General features: G+C 46.9%; 1 protein-coding gene across 1 annotated transcript in view; it reads right to left on the bottom strand.

Annotated features, from left to right (window-relative positions):
- Positions 1-9,124: 9,124 nt before the first annotated feature.
- LOC144133908 (uncharacterized) overlaps positions 9,125-26,485 on the bottom strand; it is a 46,524-nt gene continuing 29,163 nt past the window's right edge. The window contains exons 5-6 of the mRNA XM_077666965.1: positions 13,148-13,288; positions 9,125-11,825 (exon numbers count right to left, since the gene is read on the bottom strand). Coding sequence (XP_077523091.1) covers positions 11,597-11,825; positions 13,148-13,288 — 370 coding nt within the window. The 3' untranslated portion in view covers positions 9,125-11,596. The remainder of the gene's footprint in view (positions 11,826-13,147; positions 13,289-26,485) is intronic.

Below are 26,485 nucleotides of genomic sequence, written 5' to 3' on the forward strand. Positions count from 1 at the left end.
TATAACATAAAAATCACCAGAACTGGCAACGAGATAGTAGCCAGGAAGATCAGAAATATCACGCAGCTAAAATTTGGCGATAAAACCTACGCAGTCAACGCCCACGTGGCGGCACCGGAGGACACGGTGAAGGGAGTTATCCACGGGGTGGACCCAGGAACTACACCGGATGAGCTCAAGGACAACCTCAGACTACGCAGGCAGGGGATGAAGATCCTAGCGGCCAGGATGCTTGGAAGCTCGAGCACGGCCGTCATCACCTTCGAAGGCACTTTTCTACCCAAGCAAGGGATCTACCATGGAGGAGAGATGTGGTGCTACGCATACAAACCAACGAGAGAAGTCTGCTACAACTGCGGTAATCAAGGACATCGGATGGACGTCTGTCCAAGCCCACAAACCAAGGTCTGTAGGCAGTGCGGATGCCAGAACCCGGCGGAGGCACACTAGTGTACACCCAAGTGCATGCTTTGCGGCGGAGAGCACGCAGCCGGCTCGAAGGACTGCAAGCAGCGCCTTAAGCCAGCGAGCGAGCTACGCTGTGGACCTCAGCAGCAGCAAGGTCGGCGCAGCAGAAGCCGCAGCAGAGGAGGGAAACCGTGATGGTTCGGGGACGAAAGCAGAGACCCGGACAGAAGCAAGTCGCGGAGTCGCAGCCGCGGCAGACCCTGAAATCAAAACCAGGGGAGCGGACAACACGAGTCCTTTCCACCACTGGACAACGGAAGCAAGCAGCAGCAGCAGCAGCAGCAACAACAAAGACAACCCAAGCAGCAACAACAACAGCAGCAGCAGCAGAAGAAGAAGAACGGCGGCAACTCGCAGGTGAGCTGGCGGGACGGCCCTCCCAAATCGCTATATGCTCCGCACTCTAACAAAAACGGAACACAAAACACACAAATCCGAAAACTATCAGAGGAAAACGCCAGTCTTAAGCGCGAATTGGAACAGTGCCGCAAAGAGATGAGGCAACTAAGAATACAGCTAGGTGAGATAATTAGGGAGAAACAAGAAATCAGGGCAGGTTTTATACCAATAAGGACACCAACACCACCAACACAGATTGAGGAAGACTTACAACAGGATATAAGGCCGGACAGCCCAATAATGAAACTCATACAGGAGATGCGCAACGAGATACGCAACGAAATGCAGGGGAAGCGTAGTGAAATGCGCAGCGAAATGCAGCAGACACAGCAGAAGGTAGCTATGCAAGAGCAGAGCTTCAGGAACTACGTTAAGAGTCAAACCACGCAGAGAACAACCAACGATGCGAGGGATAGGCTCTTTAACGAGCGCAGGTTCAGCACTGAAACCCCCAGCACGAGTAGCGCTAACCAAACATGGCTGAGCGAAATCAACAATTAGAGCTATGGCAATGGAACTGCAGAGGCTACGCACGCGAGCAAGGCCTCTTGCAGCTGTACATATACTCCAGGGGAACCACACCAGATATTATTTTGCTACAGGAAACAAACAACACGACATCAAAACTCAGAGGGTACACATGTCAAGAGGGCAGCAGCATTGCCACCTTAATTAATAACAAGGTGGTGGCCATAGAACACAAACAGATAGAGGACACAAACATAGATCCCATAATCACAGAGGTAATTCCCAAGAAGAAAGCGAAAGCCAAAAGCACCCTAATAGTTAACCTATATAGTCCGCCGAGGCAAACAAATGGCGACTTCCTCAGGCTCTTTGCGGAGGCGAAGAGATTAGCAGGGCAAAACACCCTTCTCATAGCAGGCGATTTCAACGCCAAAAGCCCAAGGTGGGGCTACCCCAGAGATGACAAGAAGGGTCGTGGCATCTGCTTAGCGGCAGAGAGCACAGGGTGCGACCTCCTAACCGACGAGAGCCAGCCAACCAGACAAGGCAACAGCGTGAGCCCAGATACGAGCCCGGACCTCACCTTCGTAAGAGGCAACAAGCAGGTAGAATGGGAAAACCTTCTCGAGAACCTGGGTAGCGACCACTACATAGTCAGAACCTGCATGGTGGCCGAGGGGGTCAAAAGGAAGATATGCACGGCACGAATCACGGATTGGGACGCTTTCAGGGAGCCCCGCCGCGGTGGCTGAGTGGTTAGGGCGCTCGACTACTGATCCGGAGTTCCCGGGTTCGAACCCGACCGCGGCGGCTGCGTTTTTATGGACGAAAAACGCTAAGGCGCCCGTGTGCTGTGCGATGTCAGTGCACGTTAAAGATCCCCATGTGGTCGAAATTATTCCGGAGCCCTCCACTACGGCACCTATTCTTCCTTTCTTCTTTCACTCCCACCTTTATCCCTTCCCTTACGGCGCGGTTCAGGTGTCCAAAGATATATAAGACAGATACTGCGCCATTTCCTTTCCCCAAAAACCAATTATTATTATTATTATTATTACTTTCAGGGTGCAATGCACGCAGCTGGAGGGCGAAATCGAATCCGTAGAGGAGTGGAGTCAAAAGCTTCGGCAAATCCAGGAGGGATACACGAAAGCTCTGGATAGAACAGAGCAAACACCGGAAGTAGATAACAGGCTCATCGGGATATGGGAGGCAAGACGAGGGCTTACCAAGCTCTGGAAAAGGCAGAAGCTAAACCGAAAGCTTCAAAGGAAAATCGCTGAGATAACTGAAAAGGCAGAGCAATACGCGAAACAACTGGCAAGGCAGGCTGACAGCAGTTCAGTAATTCGCTGATTGGCACGCTAGGCACGGCTAGGACGTGGCAGATTCTCCGAGCCCTCATGGACCCAACCCAAAGCAAAACCGAAGGCAGTAAGTCGCTACAGAGACTGGTACATCAATATGATGGAACCGAGGAACAGCTGCTAGGGGAAGTTAGGATAAAATGCTACGGGAAGGATCAGATAGAAAGCTACAAGGAAGAGTATAAAGGAGAAGAGAATCTAAACAAGGACAGGCCTATCACCAAGGAAGAGGTAATCGAGGCGGTAAGAGCGGCCACAAAGAACACGGCAACGGGAGCAGACAAAATCAGCAACTCACTAATCAGGAATCTCAGCGACAACGTCATAGACCAGCTAGTGGTGTACCTCAATTAGCTTTGGCAATCCGGCACGGTTACGGCAGAGTGGAAGCACGCAATGGTGGTTATGATACCAAAGCCAGGCAAAAAGCTATCGATCGAAAACCTCAGACCCATTTCCTTAACATCATGTCTAGGTAAGCTCTACGAGAGGATAATCACCAAAAGGATTCAAACACATCTGGAAGGAGGAAGGTTATACCTGGATAGCATGTACGGTTTTAGAGCGAACCTGTCCACCCAAGACATCCTAATACAGCTTAAGGAGGAGGTTCTAGCCACGATGCCAAAACAGGGGAAAACGTGGTCATGGCCCTCGATATAAAGGGGGCCTTCGACAACGTCAGCCACAACGCCATCATGGAGGGAATAAATAACACCAACAGCGGAAGAAGAGTCCATAATTATGTCAGGGCCTTCTTAAGCGATAGAACTGCGACAGTCGGGCTTGGAGACCTTAGAAGCGACCCTTTCGGCACACCATGCAAGGGCACTCCCCAGGGATCGGTCATCTCACCGATATTATTCAACGTTGCGATGATCGGGCTTGCGCGGCAACTCGAGAGGATACCAGGGATAAAACACGCGATGTATGCCGACGATGTCACGGTATGGGTCACCCAGGGCTCTCTGGGGGAGAAGGAGGACAGACTACAGGAAGCAGCCGCGTGCGTGGAGAAGTACACCAGAGAAAGAGGCCTCAGATGCTCAACCGAGAAATCGGAGCTGCTGAGAGTCGGAAGACATCCCACTAAAGCGGGGCTGGAAGTCTACCTGGAAGGGCAGAGGATCCCAGAGAAAGACATGATAAGGGTGCTAGGTATGTGGCTGCAAAGAAGCAGGAAATGCAGCCACACCATCAGCCTAATTAGTAAAGCAGCAGAGCAGGTAGGAAGAATGATCAGCAGAGTCTCGCATAGGCGGTACGGCATGAAAGAGGAAGACACGCTCAGACTCGTGAGCAGCCTGATAGTCAGCCGAGTCACCTATTCACTGCCCTATCAGATACCAACCAAAGCCGACATGGAACAGATAGATGTAATATTAAGGAAGGCATATAAGACCGCCCTGCATCTACCTAGGAACACACCGAACGAGAAACTACTCCAGCTAGTGATTAGTAACACCTTCCAAGAGCTGAGGGAGGCCCAAATCAGGGCACAGTATACGAGACTCCGAGGCACGCCAACAGGCCGGGAACTGCTGAAAAGAATAGGGGTGGAAACACAAGAGCGCCTTGACAGTTACAGGGACGTCCCGGATGGAATTAAAAAAGCCATTCGGGTCGCACTCCTGCCCAGGAACATGGATCCGAACCTGCACGAAGGAAGACGGAAAGGAAGAGCCGAGTATATCGAGCGAGGCTTAGCCAATCTGGAAAACACGGTCTTCACGGACGCGGCGCTGTACCTGATGGATAGGAAGCGCACGGCCGCGGCTGTAGTAGTCGACCACCAGGGAGAACTGATCACCTGTGCAGCGGCAGAGGCTGCGGACGCAACAGAAGCCGTGGAGGTTGCCATAGCTCTAGCGGTCGCTTGCGGCTCCCAGGGAAACAAATCTCTAAACATACTTACTGACTCGAAAGAATCATGTATGAACTACAGTAGGGGAAGGATAGGTGCTGCAGCCATGAACATACTCAGAAAAGCGCGTGTCTCAGACACAAAACACATACACAGCCTGGTTTGGATATCCGGACATGCAGGTATTAAGGGAAATGAAAGAGCATACGGGCATGCTCGAGCGATGAGTTTCCGAGCGGGATTACCGGACAACTTTTGCACCCGAGCCTGCGACGGGTATGCAGAGCACCTGGCCCTGTACAGGGGCTTAAGGTATAAATATCCTCCGCAACACAAGGCACTAACAAAGGAAGAGGCTACCGGGTGGCGCAGACTGCAGATGGGTATTTTTCCAAATTTACACATACTAAACAGGATGTTTCCGACACAATACAGAGCCACATGCCCGTGGTGCGGGGCGGTACCAACGCTGTACCCAATCACATGGGAGTGTGAGCGAAATATAAAATTCCACCAACACAAACACACAAGTGCGGAGCAATGGGAGAGCCGGCTCGTCAGCAGCGAGCTCACGGTCCAAAGTACCCTGGTGCAGCACGCTTACGAGGTTGCCCGGCTCAGCGGAGCCCTGGAATGAGGGTCCGACCTTGCGAAGACGGGATCCGGGATCGCCTGATATGAAGACGACGCGGATCCTGCTGCCGCCGAACTACGCAAATGTTCAATAAAGTTTTTCACTCACTCTTTTGTAATGCGAATGAAATGGTATGAAAAAAAAATACTTATAAAGCAGCAGAAACAACCATGCCGCCGGTGGGGTCGGAACCCACGACCTCCGAATATCGCGTCCGGTGCTCTACCAATTGAGCTATGACTATATATATATATATATATATATAGAAGAATACGCTCCGTTTAAGGAAACGTTTTTATTTTACTCGACGTTTCGATCGGAGGGCCGATCTTTTTCAAGAATGACCATACAGTGTATGGGCGCGTGTTTTCATAGCAAGAGACTTGATAACACAGAAGGCTTAAGAGAAAACAAATAAACAAAAATAAACAAAAATAATGCAAAGAAAAAGAGGAGGGGCGGCCGGGAGAACGGAACACAATGGACATCTATGGCATATTAGGGAAACAAAGACGGCGCGTCGCGTACCCGTGAACTCACTGCACACACACACGCACACACGAGGGGATCATGATCATGATCACGCTCACATTGACGGTGTCACTGATCAACTTAATAGTACTAACTCTACTAGGTTTCGACAGCGTAATAATTTCCTTTTACTTAAAGTTTGGATTAATTATGTAAAATTTACTACGAGTTTGCTGGCATTTGCCTTTGGAATTCCCTACTGTGTGAAATTAAAACTTCCACTACTGTTCACACATTTTATCAACGTAATAAAACTTATTTAATTGACTCGCTGTCTAGTCAACAGATCTAGAAAGCAATATCCCAGTGTTTTTATATATTGTATTATGTAACTAAGTTGATATTCTACCTGCTTATTTTGTTTTCATTACAGATATTGTTACCACTGCTTTTACTTTTATTACCACCGTTGCTTTCTGTAGGTTGTATCTTAACACTAATTCCGTACTTCACTGCTTCCCATTATATGCTATTCTACCCAACTTGTTTTGTTCTAGGAGGTCCCCTCGACTGTCATGTACTGTGGGACCTCCTGCTGCACTACTTTTATTGTATTCATCTTTTTCACATGCAATCGTGAATAAAGTTAAAATCATATATATATATATATATATATATATATATATATATATATATATATATATATATATATATATATATATATATATATATATATATATATATATATATATATATATATACAGTGTGGTGCGTTTTGATCGTGAGCAATTAAACAAATTTCCCCGCCTCAACCGCTTGCTCATATACCGTTAAACACCACACAGAGCTTGCGTATCATGGTAGCTTTTGTATTGTAGCAAGTTTGACAACGGTACATACTTAGTTGAGCCGTGCATGATGCGAAAACGTAACCGTCTACGTAGAGATCGGCAACCAAAACGCGCAGACGACGCTTTTTCGCTGAAGGGCGGCAGTGGCGCAATCTGTATTCGGCAAAGAAAAACGTAAAGACAAGGCCGCCGAGACGAGCGTTGCAAACAATATCCTTTGAAATTTAAAGCCTCTTTAAATCTGTTGTTCTGATATTTTTTCCGCTAAATTAGCCGAAACTGTTGCAAGCGCTTCGGTTGAAGCACTCGAAACGGCCGGAACGGCATTTTCAAAGGGCCGCGCATCTCGAAACGCTCGCCTCGGCGGCCTTGTCGCGACGCTTTCGACTGCCAAAAAGGGATGGCGCAACTGCAGCAGCTTAACGAAAAAACGTCGTCTGCGGGGTTGGGTTCGCTGATCTCTACATAGACGATTGCGTTTTCGCATCATGCACGGCTCAACTAAGTAAGTACCGTTGTCAAACTTGCTACGATAAAAAAGTTACCATAATACGTAAGCTCTGTGTGCAGTTTCACGGCAAATGAGCCAGCGGTTGAGGCGGGGAAACTTTTTAGTCTTCTCGATAAAAACGCACAACACTGTGTATATATATATAATTTTTCTTTTTCTTCTTTAATAGATTTATTAATCTAAGTAATATTATCCCACTAATAAGCAGAACACATTAAAAAAAAATAACGTTCCCCTATGCACCTTGGTTTCGGAGACTGTTGGCTCCTTTCATCAGTTTGTCAAACGGGCCCCTCATTTACTTTACCTTGTCTGCTAATAGCTTAACGAGGGTGTTGGTTCTGGCAGTCTTGATGCCACCGGTTGCTCAAGAGGGCTCTCGCACAGTTTCCGCCCTCCCCGTTAGATGACGTTCCACGTCACGCTCGCAGTATTACAGGACGTGCTACGTCCGCCGCTATGGCCGAGGGTGGCGCTGGTGAACACTCTCAAGGTTCGCGTACACCAAATAAACATCAATATCCACGAGAGCAGAAGATTGGACAGCCGTCGACGTGGCTCAGTTGCTAAGAGCACCGGACGCGATATTCGGAGGTCGTGGGTTCGGATCCTACCAGCGGCATCGTTGTTTTTCTGCTGCTTTATAAGTAATTTTCTTTAATCGATTTATTAATCTAAGTAATATTATCCCAGTGATAAGCACAACACATTAAAAAAAATAACGTTCCCCTATGCACCTTGGTTTCGGAGACTGTTGGCTCCCTTGATCGGTTTGTCAAAACGGGTTCCTCATTTACTTTACCTTGTCTGCTAATAGCTTAACGAGGGTCTCGGTTCTGGCAGTCTTGATGCCACAGGTTGCTCAAGAGGGCTCTCGCACAGTTTCCGCCCTCGCTGTTAGGTGACGTTCCACGTCACGCTCGTGTTATTACAAGACGTGCTACGTCCGCCGCTATGGTCGAGGGTGGCGCTGCTGAACCCTCTCAAGGTTCGCATACACCAAATAAACATCAATATCCACGAGAGCAGCAGATTGGACAGCCGTCGCCGTAGCTCAGTTGGTAATAGCAACGGACGCGATATTCGGAGGTCGTGGGTTCGGATCCCACCGGCGGCATAGTTTTTTTTCTGCTGTTTTATAAGTAATTTTCTTTAATCGATTTATTAATCTAAGTAATATTATCCCACTGATAAGCACAACACATTAAAAAAATAACGTTCCCCTATGCACCTTGGTTTCGGAGACTGTTGGCTCCTTTCATCAGTTTGTCCAACGGGCCCCTCATTTACTTTACCTTGTCTGCTAATAGCTTAACGAGGGTCTCGGTTCTGGCAGTCTTGATGCCACAGGTTGCTCAAGAGGGCTCTCGCACAGTTTCCGCCCTCGCCGTTAGATGACGTTCCACGTCATGCTCGTGTTATTACAGGACGTGCTACGTCCGCCGCTATGGTCGAGGGTGGCGCTGCTGAACACTCTCAAGGTTCGCGTACACCAAATAAACATCAATATCCACGAGAGCAGCAGATTGGACAGCCGTCGCCGTAGCTCAGTTGGTAAGAGCAACGGACGCAATATTCGGAGGTCGTGGGTTCGGACCCGACCGGCGGCATGGTTGTTTTTTTTCTGCTGCTTTATAAGTAATTTTCTTTAATCGATTTATTAATCTAAGTAATATTATCCCACTGATAAGCACAACACATTAAAAAAAATAACGTTCCCCTATGCACTTTGGTTTCGGAGACTGTTGGCTCCCTGCATCAGTTTGTCAAACGGGCCCCTCATTTACTTTACCTTGTCTGCTATATATATATATATATATATATATATATATATATATATATATATATATATATATATATATATATATATATATATATATATATATATATATATATATATATATATATATATATATATATATATATATACGCCACCGACGGTTACGACGACGACACTGACGGTTCCGGGTTCTCTGCAGAACCGGAGCCATGCCAGATATGCATTCTTAGAACGACAGAAAATTCTGTCTTGTATCTGCTGTGCTTAATCCTTGCCATGCAAAAACACATAACACAAAGAATACACTTCACATGCCACTTTATTCACATAGTAATATCCTGAATAACAAGGCATCACCACAGCAACACTGCAAATCAAAGAAACAATGAAATACCATGGCCACGCAGATCTAGTGCACCTAATTTTCGTCGGGCCCAACCATGCAAAATGACTGCAGTTTTCTGTCAAATATTTTGGATTTCTCTAAAATAAACATTGTATCATCTCATGAAGCCCATTTTCATATGAAATTAACACTGACTGAGCTAGGAAAAACATGTTTCTACTAATAGACAGCTGATGACCAGTTGAGCTTGACCAGTTGATCTTGACCAGTTGAGTTGAGCTGATGACCAGTTGAGCTTGAGCGCTTACCTTCAAAAGTTAAGCGCGTAAAATGTAGGTAGCCTAAATGTGGCGGAGCGGAAAGTAGGCATAGGTCAAACAGAGATGTATGCGTTAAGAGACAAACAGGGCAATTTCATTAGCATTATGGATAAAATAGTTAAAGTAGCTGAAGAGTTCAACACAAATCTATAGAGTAACCAGCATAATCTAGGTGCTAATGAGAGAGCAAGTAGCGTAGAGCATTGGGACATCCCGCCAGGAAAGAACGAGAAACCAAGGAAAGCGTTAAGATCAATTCAGAGGGGGAAAAAAGCAGCTGGCAAAGATCCGGTAAGAGCAGGTCTGTTTAAGGGCGGGGGGGGAGATTGTGCTAGAAAATAGCCGCCCTGTATACGCAATGCCTTATGACCTCGGTCGTACCACAAGCTTCGAAGAACGCTAATGTTATCTTAATTCATAAAAAAGGAAACACCAAGAACATGAAAAATTACAGGCCGATCAGATTGCTGTCCGTTGCCTACAAGATATTTAATAAGGTAATCGCTAATAGAGTAAGGACTACCTTAGGCACCAATCAACCAAGTAATCAGGCAATGTTTTGTGAAGGACACTCAACAATAAACCATATTCGCGTTTTCACTCAGGTGAAAGGTAAAAGCGCTCAATATAACCAACCCCTTTGTATACTGTTCATAGATTATTAGAAAGGATTTGACTTAGGCGTAACCTCAGCAATCGTGCAGGCAATATTGGGTTAGGGTGTAGATGATACTAGTGTAGAATGCCAGAAGATATCTATAACCCCTGCACAGTCACCACAATCCTCAGCAAAATCCACAATAAAATTGCCATAAGGAAGGGCGGCAAGCAGGGATCGTGTCTCACCAATGGTATTCATGACCTATTTTGAGAAGGTATTCAGGAACCTGGATTGGGAACGGTTAGGGACAAGATTTAATAGAAAATAGCTTAGTTATCCGCGATTCACAGATGACACTGCCTAGCTAAGCCAGGAATGAATGGCAAAGCGTGATGTATAACTTAGACAGGCAGAAGGGGATGGTAGGTCCAAAAATAATATGGAGAAAATCAAATTAACTTTAACAGTCTCAGAAGGGAACAGCAGTTCATAACTGGAAGCGAGGCGCTGGAAGTGGTTAAAGAATACGGTTACTTAGTGCAGGTAGGAAACGGAGATCGGAATCACGAGAGTGAAATAACTCAGAGAATGAATGGAATGGCGCGCATTTGGTAGGTTGTCTCAAACTAAGAATAGCTGTTTAGCAATATCCCTGAAGGTAAAAATTTTTAACAGCTGCATCCTACTGGTTCTCTCATATGGGGCAGAAACGTGGAGGCTAAAGAAAAGGGTTCAACCTATGTTAAAGCCTGCACAGCGAGCTATAAAAAGTAATATGATAGGTTTAACGTTAAGAGACAGGAAATGGCCGGAGTGGGTCAAAGAACAAATGCGGGTTAATAAAATCCTAGCTGAAAATGAGTTTTTGTAGGGCTTGCAATGCAAAAGCAAGATAACCGAATGTCAGTAAGGGTAACTGAAGGGATTTCTAGAAAAAGCGAGCGTGAGGGGGGGAGGGGGGGGGGGCGATGTGTGGATGAGGTTGAGTTTGCGGGAATGGTGTGGCCGCAATCGGCATAGGACAGCTTTAATTGAAGAGTATCGGAAAGGCTTTTGTCCTGCTGTGGGCGTAGTCAGACTGATAGTGATGATAAGTTTAGTATGGGCGGTCCAAAATTATAGCTCCTCTGGTACTACGAATAACCGTCATTCTGGATTCGCTACAAATTTGACGGAGACAGACAAGGTGTTTCGCCAATTCCGGTTTATTCAGATAAACCCACACGCTTTTGATGCCCATCTTCAAGCCTGTAATGCTAGCATGAGCGAGAAAACACGTTTACTCTAATCACTAACGTTAACTAAATCACAGTACGAAAACAAAGGCAAGCTGCGCAAATGCTTCAGATTAGGCTTGAGCCATGTTGAATGAAAAAAGGCAGTGTATAAATTTTCGTATTGCGCAGAAACTAGCGCGCACAAGCTTAAAACTGGCCATATATGGGTATTAAGAGGTAGCGCGAATGTCTTATAGGAATATGGTCGTTTAAGATTCTGTACAAGGTTTTTTCGGCGCTTAAGAGGATATCTTCGCCTCTTCAGTGTTTTTATCACATTTTTTCCAGAGAAGTTCGAGGAAAAGCGAAATTAGTGCCATGGCGCAGCCAACAATATACACAGCGAAGAACAGGGGGATCGGGCTCACATCCTGGCTGATGTCACGGGTTGGAGGAGATGGAGGTTTCCGGTGGCGAACTGCGAGCCCGGCTTCAGCTACTGTGCGCAACATGCGGCGATGCTGAAGCCTGCAACGAGTGGTTGCACACCCGGAGCTTTTAGAGAAAAAATGAAGAAATTAATGACGAGTTATCAACAGCGTAGGCAAAACTCGTGACGCTCAAAGCTAGTATTCTCATCTTTGAATTGAAAGCTGAGCAGTATCAGAAATTTGGGGAATTATTTTTACATACACACAGGTAAGGTTCAATAAAGAGTCAGCGTGGTGAATTTACAGCTCAATAAAAATCTAAAAATTGTCTCGTAAACTTGTTATTGGTAGAATTTTTCATCTTTTTAAGCGGACTGTGTTACAAGACGAAAGTTCTGCAATTGCTTCTGCAGTTACTACACCGTGTCATCCATCAGATTGCTTTATCGGAAACGAGGCGCAGTTTTTAAACCTCAGTATTGTCAAGGTCTGATGTCGCAGGATAGGCGATAGAAGGGATGACAGCTATAATGTTTCATTGTTAAGCACGAGTTATGAATATATCGTGATGTTGTTTCGTCGAAATGAGACTATGTTTTCGAGTTTTCTAGAATTAGATGTGTATATTGAGAGCGGATATCATGATACTCCTGCAGAGGATATAATTCCAGGCGTGTTATCATTCCTTCTTCAGTTACAGGGGGAAAATCTCTTTACTTGGCACAACTTTTGTTACCGATGGTTCCGTGGTCACTCCCGCTAGTTTAAGAAAAATTGCGTACGAAAGGAAAAGTTTGCATTGAAGTTACTGCTTTATCGAAATGGGACGTAACATTGCAGCGCTGCCTTTCACAGCTTACATCTGGTTTATGCACATGGTTCTTTTTTTCAAGCCTGCTACCTCCATCCCAGTCGTAATCTGTTTCACCGATTTCTGCCTCCCGGTAACTTGCGTGCGTACCGAATTACGAAAGAGCGCTCTGCAGCGCTCCATTATTTCGTTGGCGCGTTCGCGTTAATTGGCGCACCTGGCATGCGTTAATGATTACGGAAAGATGGAGCCAGTTAGCGGTATGTGCACATCCAGCCCTCTGTCCTCGCTTTTAACGCTCGGCTCCACAGAAGCTTTTTCGAGCCGACGTCGAAAAACACGCTATTGACTGGAAAACGGCGTGAAGTGCTAGTGCTGTAAAAAGAAAGGACACCGGAGACCCTGGTTCACCCAGCGCACAAAGCATCAGTTTGCGAGAAGCTCTCCTACAGTGTGTATTGCGGCTAATACAGCATTTACCGAGTACAGTAGTACTAGAGCAATAATGAGTGCGCCTACTGAACGTGAGCGCATGTTTTCCAACGCGGTAGTTACTATCTGCAGTCACTTACAAGTATCAGTGAATGAACCAGAAGATGTTTACCTACCGCAGCGGGTGGCACTTCAGTATATAGGAAGGTCGATGGAGCAAGCCACAATTGTCTCCAGGCAGCAGATTCCATCTTGAGGCGGCCAGGATTTCCTCCTCGCTGCAGATGGACAGCGCCACGTGTCCTCCGTCCCGGGCCCTTTCATAGCACACAGACGCCTTTAAAAAACTGATGCAATCACCGCGGCAGCGAGACATGAATTCCATAAGGAAGTCGTCACCGGTCCGTTGACGGTTAACGAAATAAAGCTCCCACTCCCCCCACCAGTACATCGTGAGGCAAGGCCTAACTGATCCCGTCGCCAAATGAAGCTTGAGCTTTTCCATGCTTGTTGGGCCGCTGGAAAGGGCGGGAACACTTTCAATTGCGATGATTGTGGTCTGCACATAGTTTCCCAGGAAAAACATCCCCACTGTCCAGACAGCAAGGATGGCGCTTCGATAGGGCTTAGCGTTTCCAATGGTGTCGGGAGGGCATCGTCCTAGCAGTGAGCAGACAAGAAAGAGCAGGAGACGTGCCTGTGAGAAATGCAGACGAGGGAACAAGAACAGACTTCGAAGCCAGAGGACGGAAACAATTGAGGCACTTAGTAAGGTAAGGTTGACTACAAACCAAAGCACCGACATCCAGGAATCGATAAACGATACAAGAACGGTAACCTCGCGTCGACTGAAAATGCACCTCTCAGCGGGAGAGTAGTAGGCGTCTACTGAAAAGCGCCAAAGTTCGGAAATCCTTGCCGGAAGAGGAGTCAGTTCAAAGTCAGCTCGCTTTTCTTGGAGGTCATTAAGATTGCTGCTACTGGCGATAATATCAACAGTGTTATTCTTCGCTCTGTATGCGTCTAATACAGCCATGCTTTCCGGGTGGTCACTGAATTCGTCACCAGTCGTTCCGATGGTCGCCAAGTAATTATTTCCGGAGGGAAAGTCTCTTTCAAGCACTGGTGCACCGAAGAGCTCTGAAGCTGATGCACAGTACTTCCTAATATCGCACCTGGTGAAGCCATTGGCTGGAATACTGAAGCCTTGCGGAGTCACGCTTGTAACGCGACAGAGGCCTTCTATGTAGAATTCACTAAGAGTTTGCTCGTGTGAGTCACCAAAGACGAAGATGCGCAATGTTAAAAAACCGTTGGCTTGGCTTTGCAGCCTTTCTCTCGTGGCTTCGGTGAGATTCCAGTACCATGGGACAAACAGGAGGCGGTCCGTAGAGAACTCTTCGTACCAATCGCGTGGATTGGAGTCAGGTGCAGGCAAGAACTCTCTGAGTAGTTGTAGAGGGGTTCCGGTGAGGTATCTGAGGGGAACAGGTAACTGGTTTGCTAGCATGTGAAGTTGTGGTTTTATCATAGGGGGATATAATATGATGCGTTGTGCTTTGGATAGTGACGAGGCTTGGAGTGCTTCCAGCATCTTCGGATGTATGTGAACATCTGTGGAGGCTGGGAGATGTTGGCCAGCTATCGCTGTGTAGAGGACGACGAAAATAGAAACTGGCACTGCGAAACTGCGTGTCATGGTAAATTCCCTAACTCTAGAGGAGTTTAAGGGATTTGTGGCCATGGTGTTATATCCTGGGCGCGCAGGACGAGCTGTCAGGAACACTGAGCACCCTCGTGTCTCAGTTCTATATTACTGAAAAATATTATGAGCGCATCGCCGGTGCGGGTCGCGAAGGATCCTCCTGAAAGTGCACTCTACGTCGAGCGGTCCCCAAAGGACAGCGCATGCGGTTCTATAATGGGTCTGTGGTATATCAATAGTTTACAAACTAACGACGTCGATTTTTTGTTGTACTGTGAACGGGCTATTTATACAGAGAGGCGTAGCAGAGAGTACGGTAACGAAGTTTAACTTTAGTGATGCTCACTTGAAGTGGTCTACATGAGGTTTTTCTCTATTGCCTTACGTGTGGACTGTGCCTCCAAACAAGGAAACCTGCTGGTTCATCTGCAGCGACTGGCGTTGAGCTCGTTTTGTTCCAATCTGTCACTGCGTGGTAATGCTTGGGCGCTACTGCGTAGGAAGTTAGAATGACTGCACACAGAAGAAAGGGTACTGGTCTAGTGCCTATGCGAAGGTGTGACTGCTGCTTCGTACTTCGTCGCGTGACGTCTGTTGTAGACTACCTTAAAGAACCTATCAACTATCGGCACATTTTTCCTACATTGCATGGCCTAAATATTGAGCGCACCACTCAATGTTTTCGTAGCTTTCGCTTCCGGGCTGTTTTCTTTCGAAAATATCAGAACTGCGGCCTCTCAACAGATGAGAACTGCCTCAATGCCGTGATCGGTTGCTGAATTTTCCCTGTTTGAATGCATGCATTCTATGAAAGTGGACTCACAGGTGCCTGTTTTATAATGGGATTGAAGAAAACACGCACTGAGCCTTCCTTAAATGAGTGTAACGGTCGGTAGGCACTCAGAGAAATCAATAAAAGCGAATAAATATTTCTGGTTGCGAGTTATCGATCAAGTCAAAGAGCACAAATATACTTTGAATTCTTGTAGACTACGGGAGAGAATGAAATGTGCCGTGCAGTTTAAGGCTGCAGAGAGAAGGGTTTCCGGAACAGAAGGGCAGTGGCGTTGCTTGGGCAGCGAGGCGCAGCGTAGGCGCTGCTAACAAGGACTCTACTTGCGTGCACGTGCTGGCACGCTTCGTAGGTCTGCGCCATTATTTGAATGAACGTTTTGAGCGTCGCAACTCAGTGTACTGGCGTGGACTACTTTAGTATACTGCTCGGTTAGGTCGGAGCCTCCTAATGGATGCTGACTCTGATCTGTAGAATGTTGGTGTTGCAGTGCGGCTTTCGTTCCATCCCGATGTTTTCTTAGGACGAGCTACTACATTGCAGATATATTAGTACTCTAAACGGAATGAAAGAAGATTTTCTGTGGGTTACCAACGGAGCCAATCTGTATGAATACGTTGTCGATACGTCATTCGCTTCCCTGTCTGATGATGTCGAAAGGATATTTCTCTATGTAATCTGCAACGTGTCGTTGGTGGAGCTTGAGGAGCACGAGCTGGTGGGTTGTGTTATATACGTTGCGGTGACTTCGTTTCTAGCGAAAATTGACCGGGGTACTGAAAAATTGAAAATTGTATTTGGGGAAAGCAAATGGCGCAGTATCCGTCTCACATATCGGCGGACACCTGAACTTCGCCATACGGGAAGGCTTAAAGGAGGGAGTGAAAGATGAAAGGAAGAAAGAGGTGCTGTAGTGTATTGTCATTGCACATTGTTGCTAGCTGCCATGGGAGCAGCACGAGCTGTGTCAGGACAAGATTGGCGCTTGCGCTCGTGACCTCTTGCCCGTCTCAAGGGCAGTTACAAAATGCAACTCTTTTCTCTGCTAGTAAACGTCGATCAGATTGTTTTATTTCTATTGTGTTACGTGACCACATTGTGCAATGGTCTAGAGCTACAAGAGCTCGACATTAAACGAGGGAATGCTTATTCCGTTACGTCACGAGGTTCAAGGGGAGGGGCACATCTTCAACGTACGCGGAAAAGGACGATGTTTGCACCTACTTCCACCCGTATTTACGCCAGAGTTCGGAGCATCTTATCGTATTTACTAATATCACAAATTACATATTTTGGGCACTTTTTGTATGCTTGAGTTTCATGTCTAAGGAAGAAGCCTTTTTGTTGCTTCCAGCTCGAGGTTGTCAATACATTTGCCTTAGATTCTTTGACAATTTGAAATTACCGCCACTCTAAGAACTTCGCCGCCGCCGCGCGACCTGCTCGCTTCCTGCTCGCCTATGCACTGCCGGGCCGCAGGCATTGGCCGCAGGCCGGGTTTTGCTTCACGCTGATTGGTCTCCCTGCCGTTGCCCATGAATCCGCGCGCCGCTTGTGTTTTTGCTTGCGATTTTCTTTTCAGCTGGCAACATTTTTCGCCTTGCCAGGGCGCAGCGGACGTAGCACGTGTTGTTTTCAAGGCAATGCGCTCGCGTGATGCCTGGCTGCTGTGCATTTAACTGCAGTAGAAGGCGTGTGGATGGCTTCGCCGTTTTTGTGATCCCGCATGGAAAGGCCGATCGCTTGCGGATGGAGCAATGGCTTCACAACACTCACCGAAAGGACTTCGTTCCGACAGCGAACAGCGTAGCAGCACCGTAGAGTCTGATTTTTACTGTGAACAGTATACATCTAAACACATAAGATTGAGCACACCTTTCCTTTGCATGCTAGCAGGCTTTTTTTACTGAATCTCAAACAATGGCTTACAGAAGAGTTATTTCAAGCTTGTTCTCTGATGTCTGCATCCCTCACGGAAAGTAAAATGATCTATCAGCGCTAACTATTATACGTTGTACCTCTCCTGTTGTTACATTCGCTTTGAATACCGCGGCCATGCATTAGTGGGTGGCGACCGCAGTTTGCTTGTGCCGGAGTGACAGGCTCTGTTGAGGTAGTTACTAAGTGACCGCGGATAGTTTAATTTTATATCTACTACTATGCAGTCGCCTGGAGCCTTCCGCTCAGGTTGTGAAAGTTTGTCTGTCCTGTTTTTGGTGCGAAAAAAACAATCCTGAGACTGCTACCCCCAGCATAATCTTGTCTTCCTTACTTGTAAAGCAGCTTCATAGCTGCAGGCTCATACGAACAATATAATATTTATCCAAGCATAGTGATGTCACCTTGGCTATACATGATAGACACAACCTGGGTCAGTCATGACGCCAGCATGACTTAGATTTTGGTGGGCCGGGCCACCCCCAAAATTCTGCACGGTTCAACCAAAAATTGACTTTGGCCAAATTGCACCATCAGCCGTGGAGGCTGAGTCGTTAGGGCGCTCGGCTACTGATCCGGAGTACTTCGGTCGGAACCCGAATGCGGCGGCAGCGTTTCGATGAAGGCGAAATGGAAAGGCGCCCGTGCGCTGTGCGATGTCAGTGGTGGTGGTGAAAAACATTTATAAGCAATTACATTTTTACAGAAAGGTGATTGGGGTAGGACCCTATTGGCCCTTTCCCCTCACAGTACTAGGTGGAGCCCCTATTCCGGGGCCCCATTGGCAAGCTACGCCGCCCGCGTCCGTTGAACCAAGGCCTTTTGGCTCTTCAGGTCTTGACAGCCGAGCAGGGCCGCCTCCCAGTCCTCTCTGGTGTGGTTTGGGTTGGGGGGATAGATGGGTTAGATTGACACGCCCAAACCATGTGGAAGGTGTCCGACACCTCCCCACAGAACTGGCACGTGCCATCAAAGGATGTATTGAAGTGTTTAAGCACCGCCGTGCACAGTACAGTGTTAGTGAGAATTTTGATGAGGAGGCGCTCGTCAGCGCGATCCAGACCCTTACAAGGGGCCGGGTAGCGTCGGTGCTCCTCCTTGCAGTAATCGGTGATTTGTTTGAATGTAATGGCCAGATTGTCTGATTGGGAGTACCCTTCCAAGGACAGGGAGATAGCCCGGGGAGAGAGTGCGCGGGCGGCCTGATCGGCCTGTTCGTTTCCCTGGAGGCCCTGGTGACCGGGGGCCCAAATCAGGTTGCGTGGAGTTGGATCTTCAGATCGACAGCGATATTCCAGTATGCGCCAGGCAAGCGGGGGAGCCCAGCCCAACTCGTAGTTCCGACAGGCCCCTCGCGAGTCGGTGATGATGTGTTTTGACATGGGAATCGTGAGAGCCGGAGCAATGGCAATCTCCTCCGCGTGTGTTGCGCTGTAGGCTTTGAAAGTGAGCCCGTTAACTGTGTTTGTGTTGTGTACGACTGCGGCCGTGTACCACCCCCCGTGGTGTGGGCCGGCAACGTCTACGTAATACACATGTTCTTGGTTACCATAGTATCGCGCCAACGCTTCCGCGCGCGCCTGGCGACGACCGCTATGGTCTTCACTGGACATGTTGCGGGGAAGGGGTCGGACCCGGAGGGCGCGTCTCCAGGGTTCTGGCACTCTCTCCCTTTCCTCAATGTGGTAGTCGTGTTTGATGTGTAGCCGGTCCAAGAGGCGGCGACCGGACGTGGTCTGTGCAAGACGCGTGTATTGGTTGCATAAGTGGGCCTCTCGAAGCTCCCGAAATGTGTTCACCACGCCCAAGGCCAGAAGCCTCTGGTTGGACGTGGTGATCGGAAGATCGAGAGCCCGCTTGATGACTTTCCGCAGGATGACCTCCAGTTGGTCATCATCATGTTTGCGCAGGTGCAAGTAGGGAGTTGAGTAGAGGATTCTACTCGTTACGAAAGCATGGGCAAGCCGCAGTGCATCCTTGCTTCGTAATCCGCCCCGCTTGTTTGAGACCCGGCGGACCATTCGGCCCACCTGGTCTCCCACCGTGCGAAGTTTGGCTATGGTGGTGTCGACTCTGCGTTGGTGGTGTATGAAGAAGCCAAGGACGCAGATCTCCTTGGCCTCCCGGATCGGTCCCGAGGGGAGACTGATGCGAAGCGGAGTTGTGTCCCGGGATGTCAGCGCACATTAAAGATCCCCAGGTGGTCGAAATTATGTGCACATTAAAGATCCCCAGGTGGTCGAAATTATTCTGAAGCCCTCCACTAGGGCACGTCTTCCTTTCTTCTTTCACTCCCTCTTTTATCCCTTTAGCTACGGCGCGGTTCAGGTGTCCGTCGAGAAGCGAGACAGATACTTTGCCATTTTTTCCCCAATACCAAATTTCAATTCACTTTTAAAATTGCACCAAAATTGGTATTCACGTATACTAAACGCGCCCAGTTCAAAGGTCGCACCGAAATTAGGACCGGGCTACCCGCAGAATTTGGCACCGGTCCGAAAATTGCCTTTGGCAATTTTGGACCAAATTTGATATCAAAGTATAATGGACCCCAGCCAATTTGGTGGTCGCATCGGAATTAGGTAAATAGGTGTCACTATTTCGTCCTCTACTTCCTGCAGTTAACGGACTCTTAATATGATTACATTCAGGTAATTTTGCTTGAGTCACTACTTACTATTCCCTATTTAGCGGCCACTAATAAGGCACTACTATGGTCATTTATTATGTTGATCTCAAGTACTGTTAATCTGACTACATTTTGAACATTTTGGGTAATTTTATGCACTAATTATCACTAATTAGGGGTCAGTAATAAGGTGCTACTTTTTAGTTATGTAATTACTACCTCCTATTCAGGCACCATTTATTTCAGTACATTCAGTGTAATTTTAGCCGTTTCGTTCAATAATTACTCCTCACTAATTAAATGTCTGTAATGGTATCACTATTTAGTCTTTACTACCTACATTGCACTCACTATTCGATTAGATTCAGAGTATTTTTAGCCGTGTTGTTCATTAATTTTTTCAAACTGATAAGGGTCGATAATTAGCTGTTACTATTTATTCCTTCCCAACCTCTACTTCAGGTACTGTTCATTTGATTACATTTGGAGCATTTTGGAAATTTAATTATTTTGTAACGACGATGTGTCAATGCGGTAGCGGCAGTGCTATCTCTGAGCGCGCGCTGCTGGCCATAACTCTAGAACAACTGCCTACTGCCAGAAGAACACCGTTCAGTGCCTGGTTCTTTCAGGGCCATTAAACCCTTTTTCACTCTAATTATTGCTCACTAATTATTAGAGGTCGATAATTAGACACTACCGTTTGGTCCTTTATTACGAAGCATTTCATCCGTTTTATTCACTAATTAAGGGTCATAACTCTGACTCCTCCAACTCAAGTACTAGCAATTTCATTTACATTCACTAGATTTTTCGCATCATGGCTGTTTTGTAGCGACAGCTACAATATGCTAGCACTTCGAGCAGTCAGCATGGCACCCCTTGAGTGGCCGCCCTTGACCTCCGTGGCGGCGCCATGATGGTCACTTGGTGCGGAGCAGCTGCCGGCGTAGCAGTGCGCCTCCAAAACCGAGTGGGGGGGTGGGGGGGGGGAGTGGAGAGAGGGAGAGAGAGAGAATACACGTCCAGGGAAGAATATGAACTAACGCCCAGTGAAACGGAGCGGCGAAAGACTGACTTTGCAATTTTACTGAACGAGTTCCCCTCAGCCAGCGGTAGCTATCGCTGCACTCCAGGTTTAACCAGAGCTAAACCACAGCCATTTTTATGAACCAATTAAACTTAAGAAATTAACAGCCATTAATTGGCAGTCACTACTCATTCACTCATTACCTATACACTATTAATCAGTACTACTCCTGTGCTTCTCTCCTGGGCATCACATCACACTCGCCATGGTACCAGTGCACTCAACTAACGCCATTGGATGCACGGCGTCGGCTTTTTCACTCAACGTTCCATAAAATGGTTTCGCATTAAAATTCGGCACGTCATGTGTGCCAGCTCCTATTATTGCGGTTGATGAGTGGTTGCCGGTGGCGCTGGCACTGTCCCATACGACACTCTGTCATATGGTTCAGATGCAATTTACTAGAGCCACGTTCACATAAGGAAACCGCACACTTCATCTTGCTCTGCACTCGCACCTATTTTATCACAAGGCGTTTCAAAGATAATTAAAGCTGTTTATATGCGCGCACGGACTGAACAAGTGCTAACATATTTAGCTATTTCTAATGGCAATACTAATTTCGATACAGGAAATTTAAAAAGTTATTTCGTTGCACAGAAAATTTATGTAGCTTCAAATCCACAAAAAAACGTTTTTTCGCATAAAAACACCATATTCAGATGGTATAAACAAAAACCAAAACTACACACAAAGTAACTTTCAGAGTTCCCAATGCTTCTACTACCATCTATGACGATTTGCGAACTCAGTGTGGACTCCAGCCCCCACCAAACCACGCGCCAGCATTCAATGCTCCAGAGATGCGCAAATGCCCTCATTTTTACTTTTCCTCCCTCAACCTCGCCCCCACTTTCAGAAGTTATCCGGCCCTCCCTCACCCTCAGCTTCACTTCGAAAAATTGCTGGCCCTCTATCGCCCTCACCCTCACATCATTGACCCTCCCTCACACTGACTAACAGTAGTTTCAAAACTAGATATTTTTTATTTGGCAACTTCTGGCGATATTACTGAGTAATAAATATTACAGTAATAAGCATAAGCAGCATTAAGGCAAGCCCTCAAGGCACTGCTAAACGACAGGCTAGAAGCTTAAATTGTATGTGCCCGTGTACGTGTGTGTGTTGTTTGCGCTAACCATCTTCAGTGACTTTAAATATGCAATTCGTAATTTTGCCAAAAACTGGGTCTTCCCCGCCACCCTATTTCTCCTCCACTCCACGAAGGACCAACTGCGCCCAATCCAATTGATCTGGGTCCCTGCGCTCCAAAAACTAATACAGGCCAAGAATATTTATAAATTAATGCGGTAGCGTTTACCGCGAGACTTAAGTTAAATGCTAAGCACAAAATAGGCTCAGAAGAAGGGAAGTTTGAAGGTCGCTTCATTATAATTTCCCGATAACACTGCCATAGCTCTACTGGATTGGAAAACATTTAATTCGTCAGAAAAGGCAGAATGCAGACGATCCGTGCTAGGTGGCTATCAGTCCACGGCTGACAGCGACCTGGGTAGCCCATTCAATGACCCGGGTTTGAACTCCCAAGTCTGAGCTGACCAACACGGTCTCCCACTAGTAGGAACCTGTATTATAGATTCCGGGGGGGCTCCTCTTTACAATTCGACAATAGGTGATCATAAGTTGCTAAATCACCACATAATGTACATGCAGGGTCGTATTCACCGGGGTAGAATTTTGACAACAGGTAAGGCGTCATGAAGGATCGCGTCTGGAGTCGCCTCCGAGTGGTCTCCTGCTCCTTATTAAAGGCTTTGTCTGGAGGAGGGAATATCCTCCTTTCAAGTTTAAAATGATTAGTAATATCGTGAAAAGATGATAGGCCGTCCTTCGAAAAACTCGCAGCAACGACAGCGTCTCCTGCTCGGCTGACGAATCCTCGAGCTGTTATGTGGGCCGCTTCGTTACCAGGGTTCCCCGAGTGAGCCGGGACCCATATCAATTCAATAATTCTGACTAAGTCTTTGGTTTGACCCAATATGCTCATTGCTGCCTGAGAAATTCTGCTCCTCGCATAATTGCGTATGGCAAATTTAGAGTCGCTGAGTATGGTAGTAGCTTCTGTGTTAATGATAGCAAGGGCGATTGTCGCCTCTTCTGCCGTTTCCGAGGATTTCGTTATGGTAGTGCCGGAGACTATCAGTCTACCTTGCGTATCCACCGCCGTTAGTGCGAACGCTTGTTTCTGGGGATATTCTGCGGCATCTACATATACTGCATGTTTATCTTGGTTGTATATGTTGTGTAGAGCTTTTGCCCTAGCCCTTCTCCCCTCGTGGTGAGCAGGATGCATATTCTTAGCTAGTGGCTTAACTCTTATTACCTTAGCGTTGTGTTTAGGTATCTGTGTTTTGGTATCTTGGGGTGGCAACTGTATGCCTAGTCCTAAACGATCAAGTATGGTTCTTCCTGCTTTGGTGCGGGAAAGCCGGCCTCTCTGCATTGCTAAGTGTGCCTCTGTAAGCTCGTCTAAGGTGTTGTGTACTCCCAAGCCCAGAAACCTTTCGGTGGAGGTACAGTTCGGTAGCCCTAATGCTACCTTGTATGCTTTTCTAATCATAGACTCTACTTTGGCTTTTTCACTACTGTCTAATTTTAAGTATGGGAGTGCGTAGACAAACCTGCTTATTACAAATGCTTGTACTATTTTGCAAAGTTCTGTCTCCTTCACTCCCTTCCTTTTGCTTGCAATTCGTACGGTTGTCTGGAGTTTTTCTAGTGTTTCCTTGTTCTTCCGTTTCGACTGAAGGAAGAGTCCTAGGATTCTTATAGTTTGAACTTCCTTTACAGGGAGCCCTTCCACCCAGATTTTCAGTGGAGGCAGAGGTTTGTAATTTTTTGCTCGAGGGCCCCTTGGTTTGTATCTGATTAGAAATAATTCGGACTTGGAGGGCGAGCAGGTTAGCCCTGCTTTACCCGCCAGGCCTTGTATTATGTCTACAGCTTGTTGCAGGGTATCCTCTATCTGACCATCGCTGCCAGTTGTCGTCCATAAAGTGATATCATCTGCGTAGAATGTGTGTTGCAGCCCCGGGATGGCTGCTAATTTAGAAGGAATTTGAATTAGTGAGAGATTAAAAAGGAAGGGTGACAGGACTAAGCCCTGTGGCGTTCCTTTACCTCCAAGTGAGATTGAGTCTGATTTAATCGCTCCCACTGCTATCTCTGCCGTTCTGTTACTGAGAAATGACGATGTACTGGAACGTTCTTTGCCCTGGGTTGATGTCCGAGAGATTCGTTAAGATAGCATCGTGCGTGACATTATCAAACGCCTAGTTCAAATCCAAGCCTAATATGGCTTTAGTTCTTCTGCTGCGTTCTGTCTATTATGTCTGCCTTGAGTTGCAGCATAACATCTTGGGTAGAAAGATTAGCCCTGAAGCCTAGCATGGAGTTCGGGAGTAAGTTATTGTCCTCAGCGTATTCTTGTAGCCGATTGAGAATTTTATGTTCCATTCACTTTCCTAAGCAGGATGTGAAAGAGATTGGGCGAAGATTCTCTATACACAATTTCTTGCCTGGCTTTGGAATGAATGTAATCTTTGCATGTTTCCATTCTTGTGGAATGTTTCCGTCTGTCCAGTATTTGTTCTTGAGAGCAGTGAGTGCCCCATGGCAAGCCACACTTCCGACTCCGTAATCTCAGCGTCCAAGTCCTCGTTCGTGTTCCCTGATAGTTTGGCAGCGGTCTATCTGGGTTGTGTTTAAGTATCGATCTCGTAGTTCCGTTAAGAACTCCTCTGTGGTGCCTTGATACTGATGCACTAATCTCATAAGTTGACCTCGTTTAGTTGATTTAGCCTCTGTGGGGTCAACAAGGTGCCTTAGCAGATGCCAAGTTTTCCTGCACTCGAGCTTGCCATTCATGCGGTCGCAAATTTGCTCCCATTGTTTGTGTTGAACCTCTAGAGTATATTTTTCAATTAGTCTCTGCAACTTTGCAATTCTCTTTTTAAGATTTTTGTTGTGTTTGTTCCTCTTCCAGCGGTTTTGCAAGCTGAAATGTGCTTCCCACATATGCAATAACCTAGAGTCAGTGACTTGTCCTTCTTCCATGCCGATCTCGGCTGTGGTAGCCTTAATGCTCATTTTTAGTGATTCCACCCAGTCCCCGAGATGTTCAATTACTGGGTCTGTGCTTTCATCTTTTTGTCTTTGTTCTCTTATTACAATAAACTTGTCCCAGTACGTAATTTTTACTTTGTTGAAGACTGATTTATGCTTTCCTGTATCAAAGGTGGTAGGTATAATGTAATGGTCACTGCCTAGCGTGTGTCCTGTGTTAGTCCATGTTCGGTTTTGTATGTTCTTTGCCAGGGTTAGGTCTGGCGACGTGTCTTTACATATACTGTTGCCTAGTCTCGTGATTTCTTGGGGGTTGTTCAGGACAGTTAGGCCTAAATTTTGGACCACTTGCCATACCCTGTTGCTTTTGGGACCGGCTCTAGTGTATCCCCATTCCGGGTGTGGTGCGTTAAATTCCCCTACTATTAATAGCTGGGCTTTAGTCGCTAGTTCCAGAGTCTTGATAAGTAATTTTGGTATACCGGTACCCTTATCTTTGAGTGGGCTATATACATTAAGCAGAAACAAATTTGTATCTCCTCGATCTTGGGTAAAATTTCAAGGACGACGTAGTCTTCCTTTGAACTTTCTATGGAGTGCTGGAGAGCAGTAATATTACATTGCAATAATACGGCGGTGGACACGCCCGTAATTGAGCTTGCATCATATTCTGGCGGAAGATACGCCTTATAGCCCGGTAATTTGACCGCGCCACTAGCTTCTTGTAGAGCAATAATGTCTGGTGGACGTTGTTGTGCTTGAATGTGAAACTGCAGATTCCCCTGTTTGCGCCGGAAGCCTCTGCAATTCCACTGCCATACCTCAATTTGTTGCGACGGGGCCATATTGGTGATCCACTCTGTGCAGTAATGATGTTAAGCTGTTCTCCAATGCGGTCAGCTTCTCCATCACTTGTTGGAACATAGACATTACTTGATTTTGGAACGGTCTGAATTCCACTGCTAAGGCATCTACCTTAGCCTCTAAGTTTCCTACTCTAACCTCTAGGCTGTCTACCTTGTTCTGAATGCTATCCACTCTTGTAGTGATTGCATTAGGGTCAGCTCTTAATGGAGCGGGCGTAGCCGGCTGCGGTACATCGCCTGCAGAGGCTTCGGCAGCTCGTTTGTGTTGGGTATTCTCCGCGGGGGGAGGGGGTCCTTTAACTGCGGTGCGTTTGTTTCCATAGCCTCGCATGCGGGAATGGGTGCTTTAAGAGGGGCTTGCACAGGTGTTTGCTGTGACTGTGCTCTTTGCTCTCTCGAGGCCATGG

This window comes from Amblyomma americanum, chromosome 5, assembly GCF_052857255.1.
Source record: "Amblyomma americanum isolate KBUSLIRL-KWMA chromosome 5, ASM5285725v1, whole genome shotgun sequence".
Taxonomy (NCBI): Eukaryota; Metazoa; Arthropoda; class Arachnida; order Ixodida; family Ixodidae; genus Amblyomma; species Amblyomma americanum.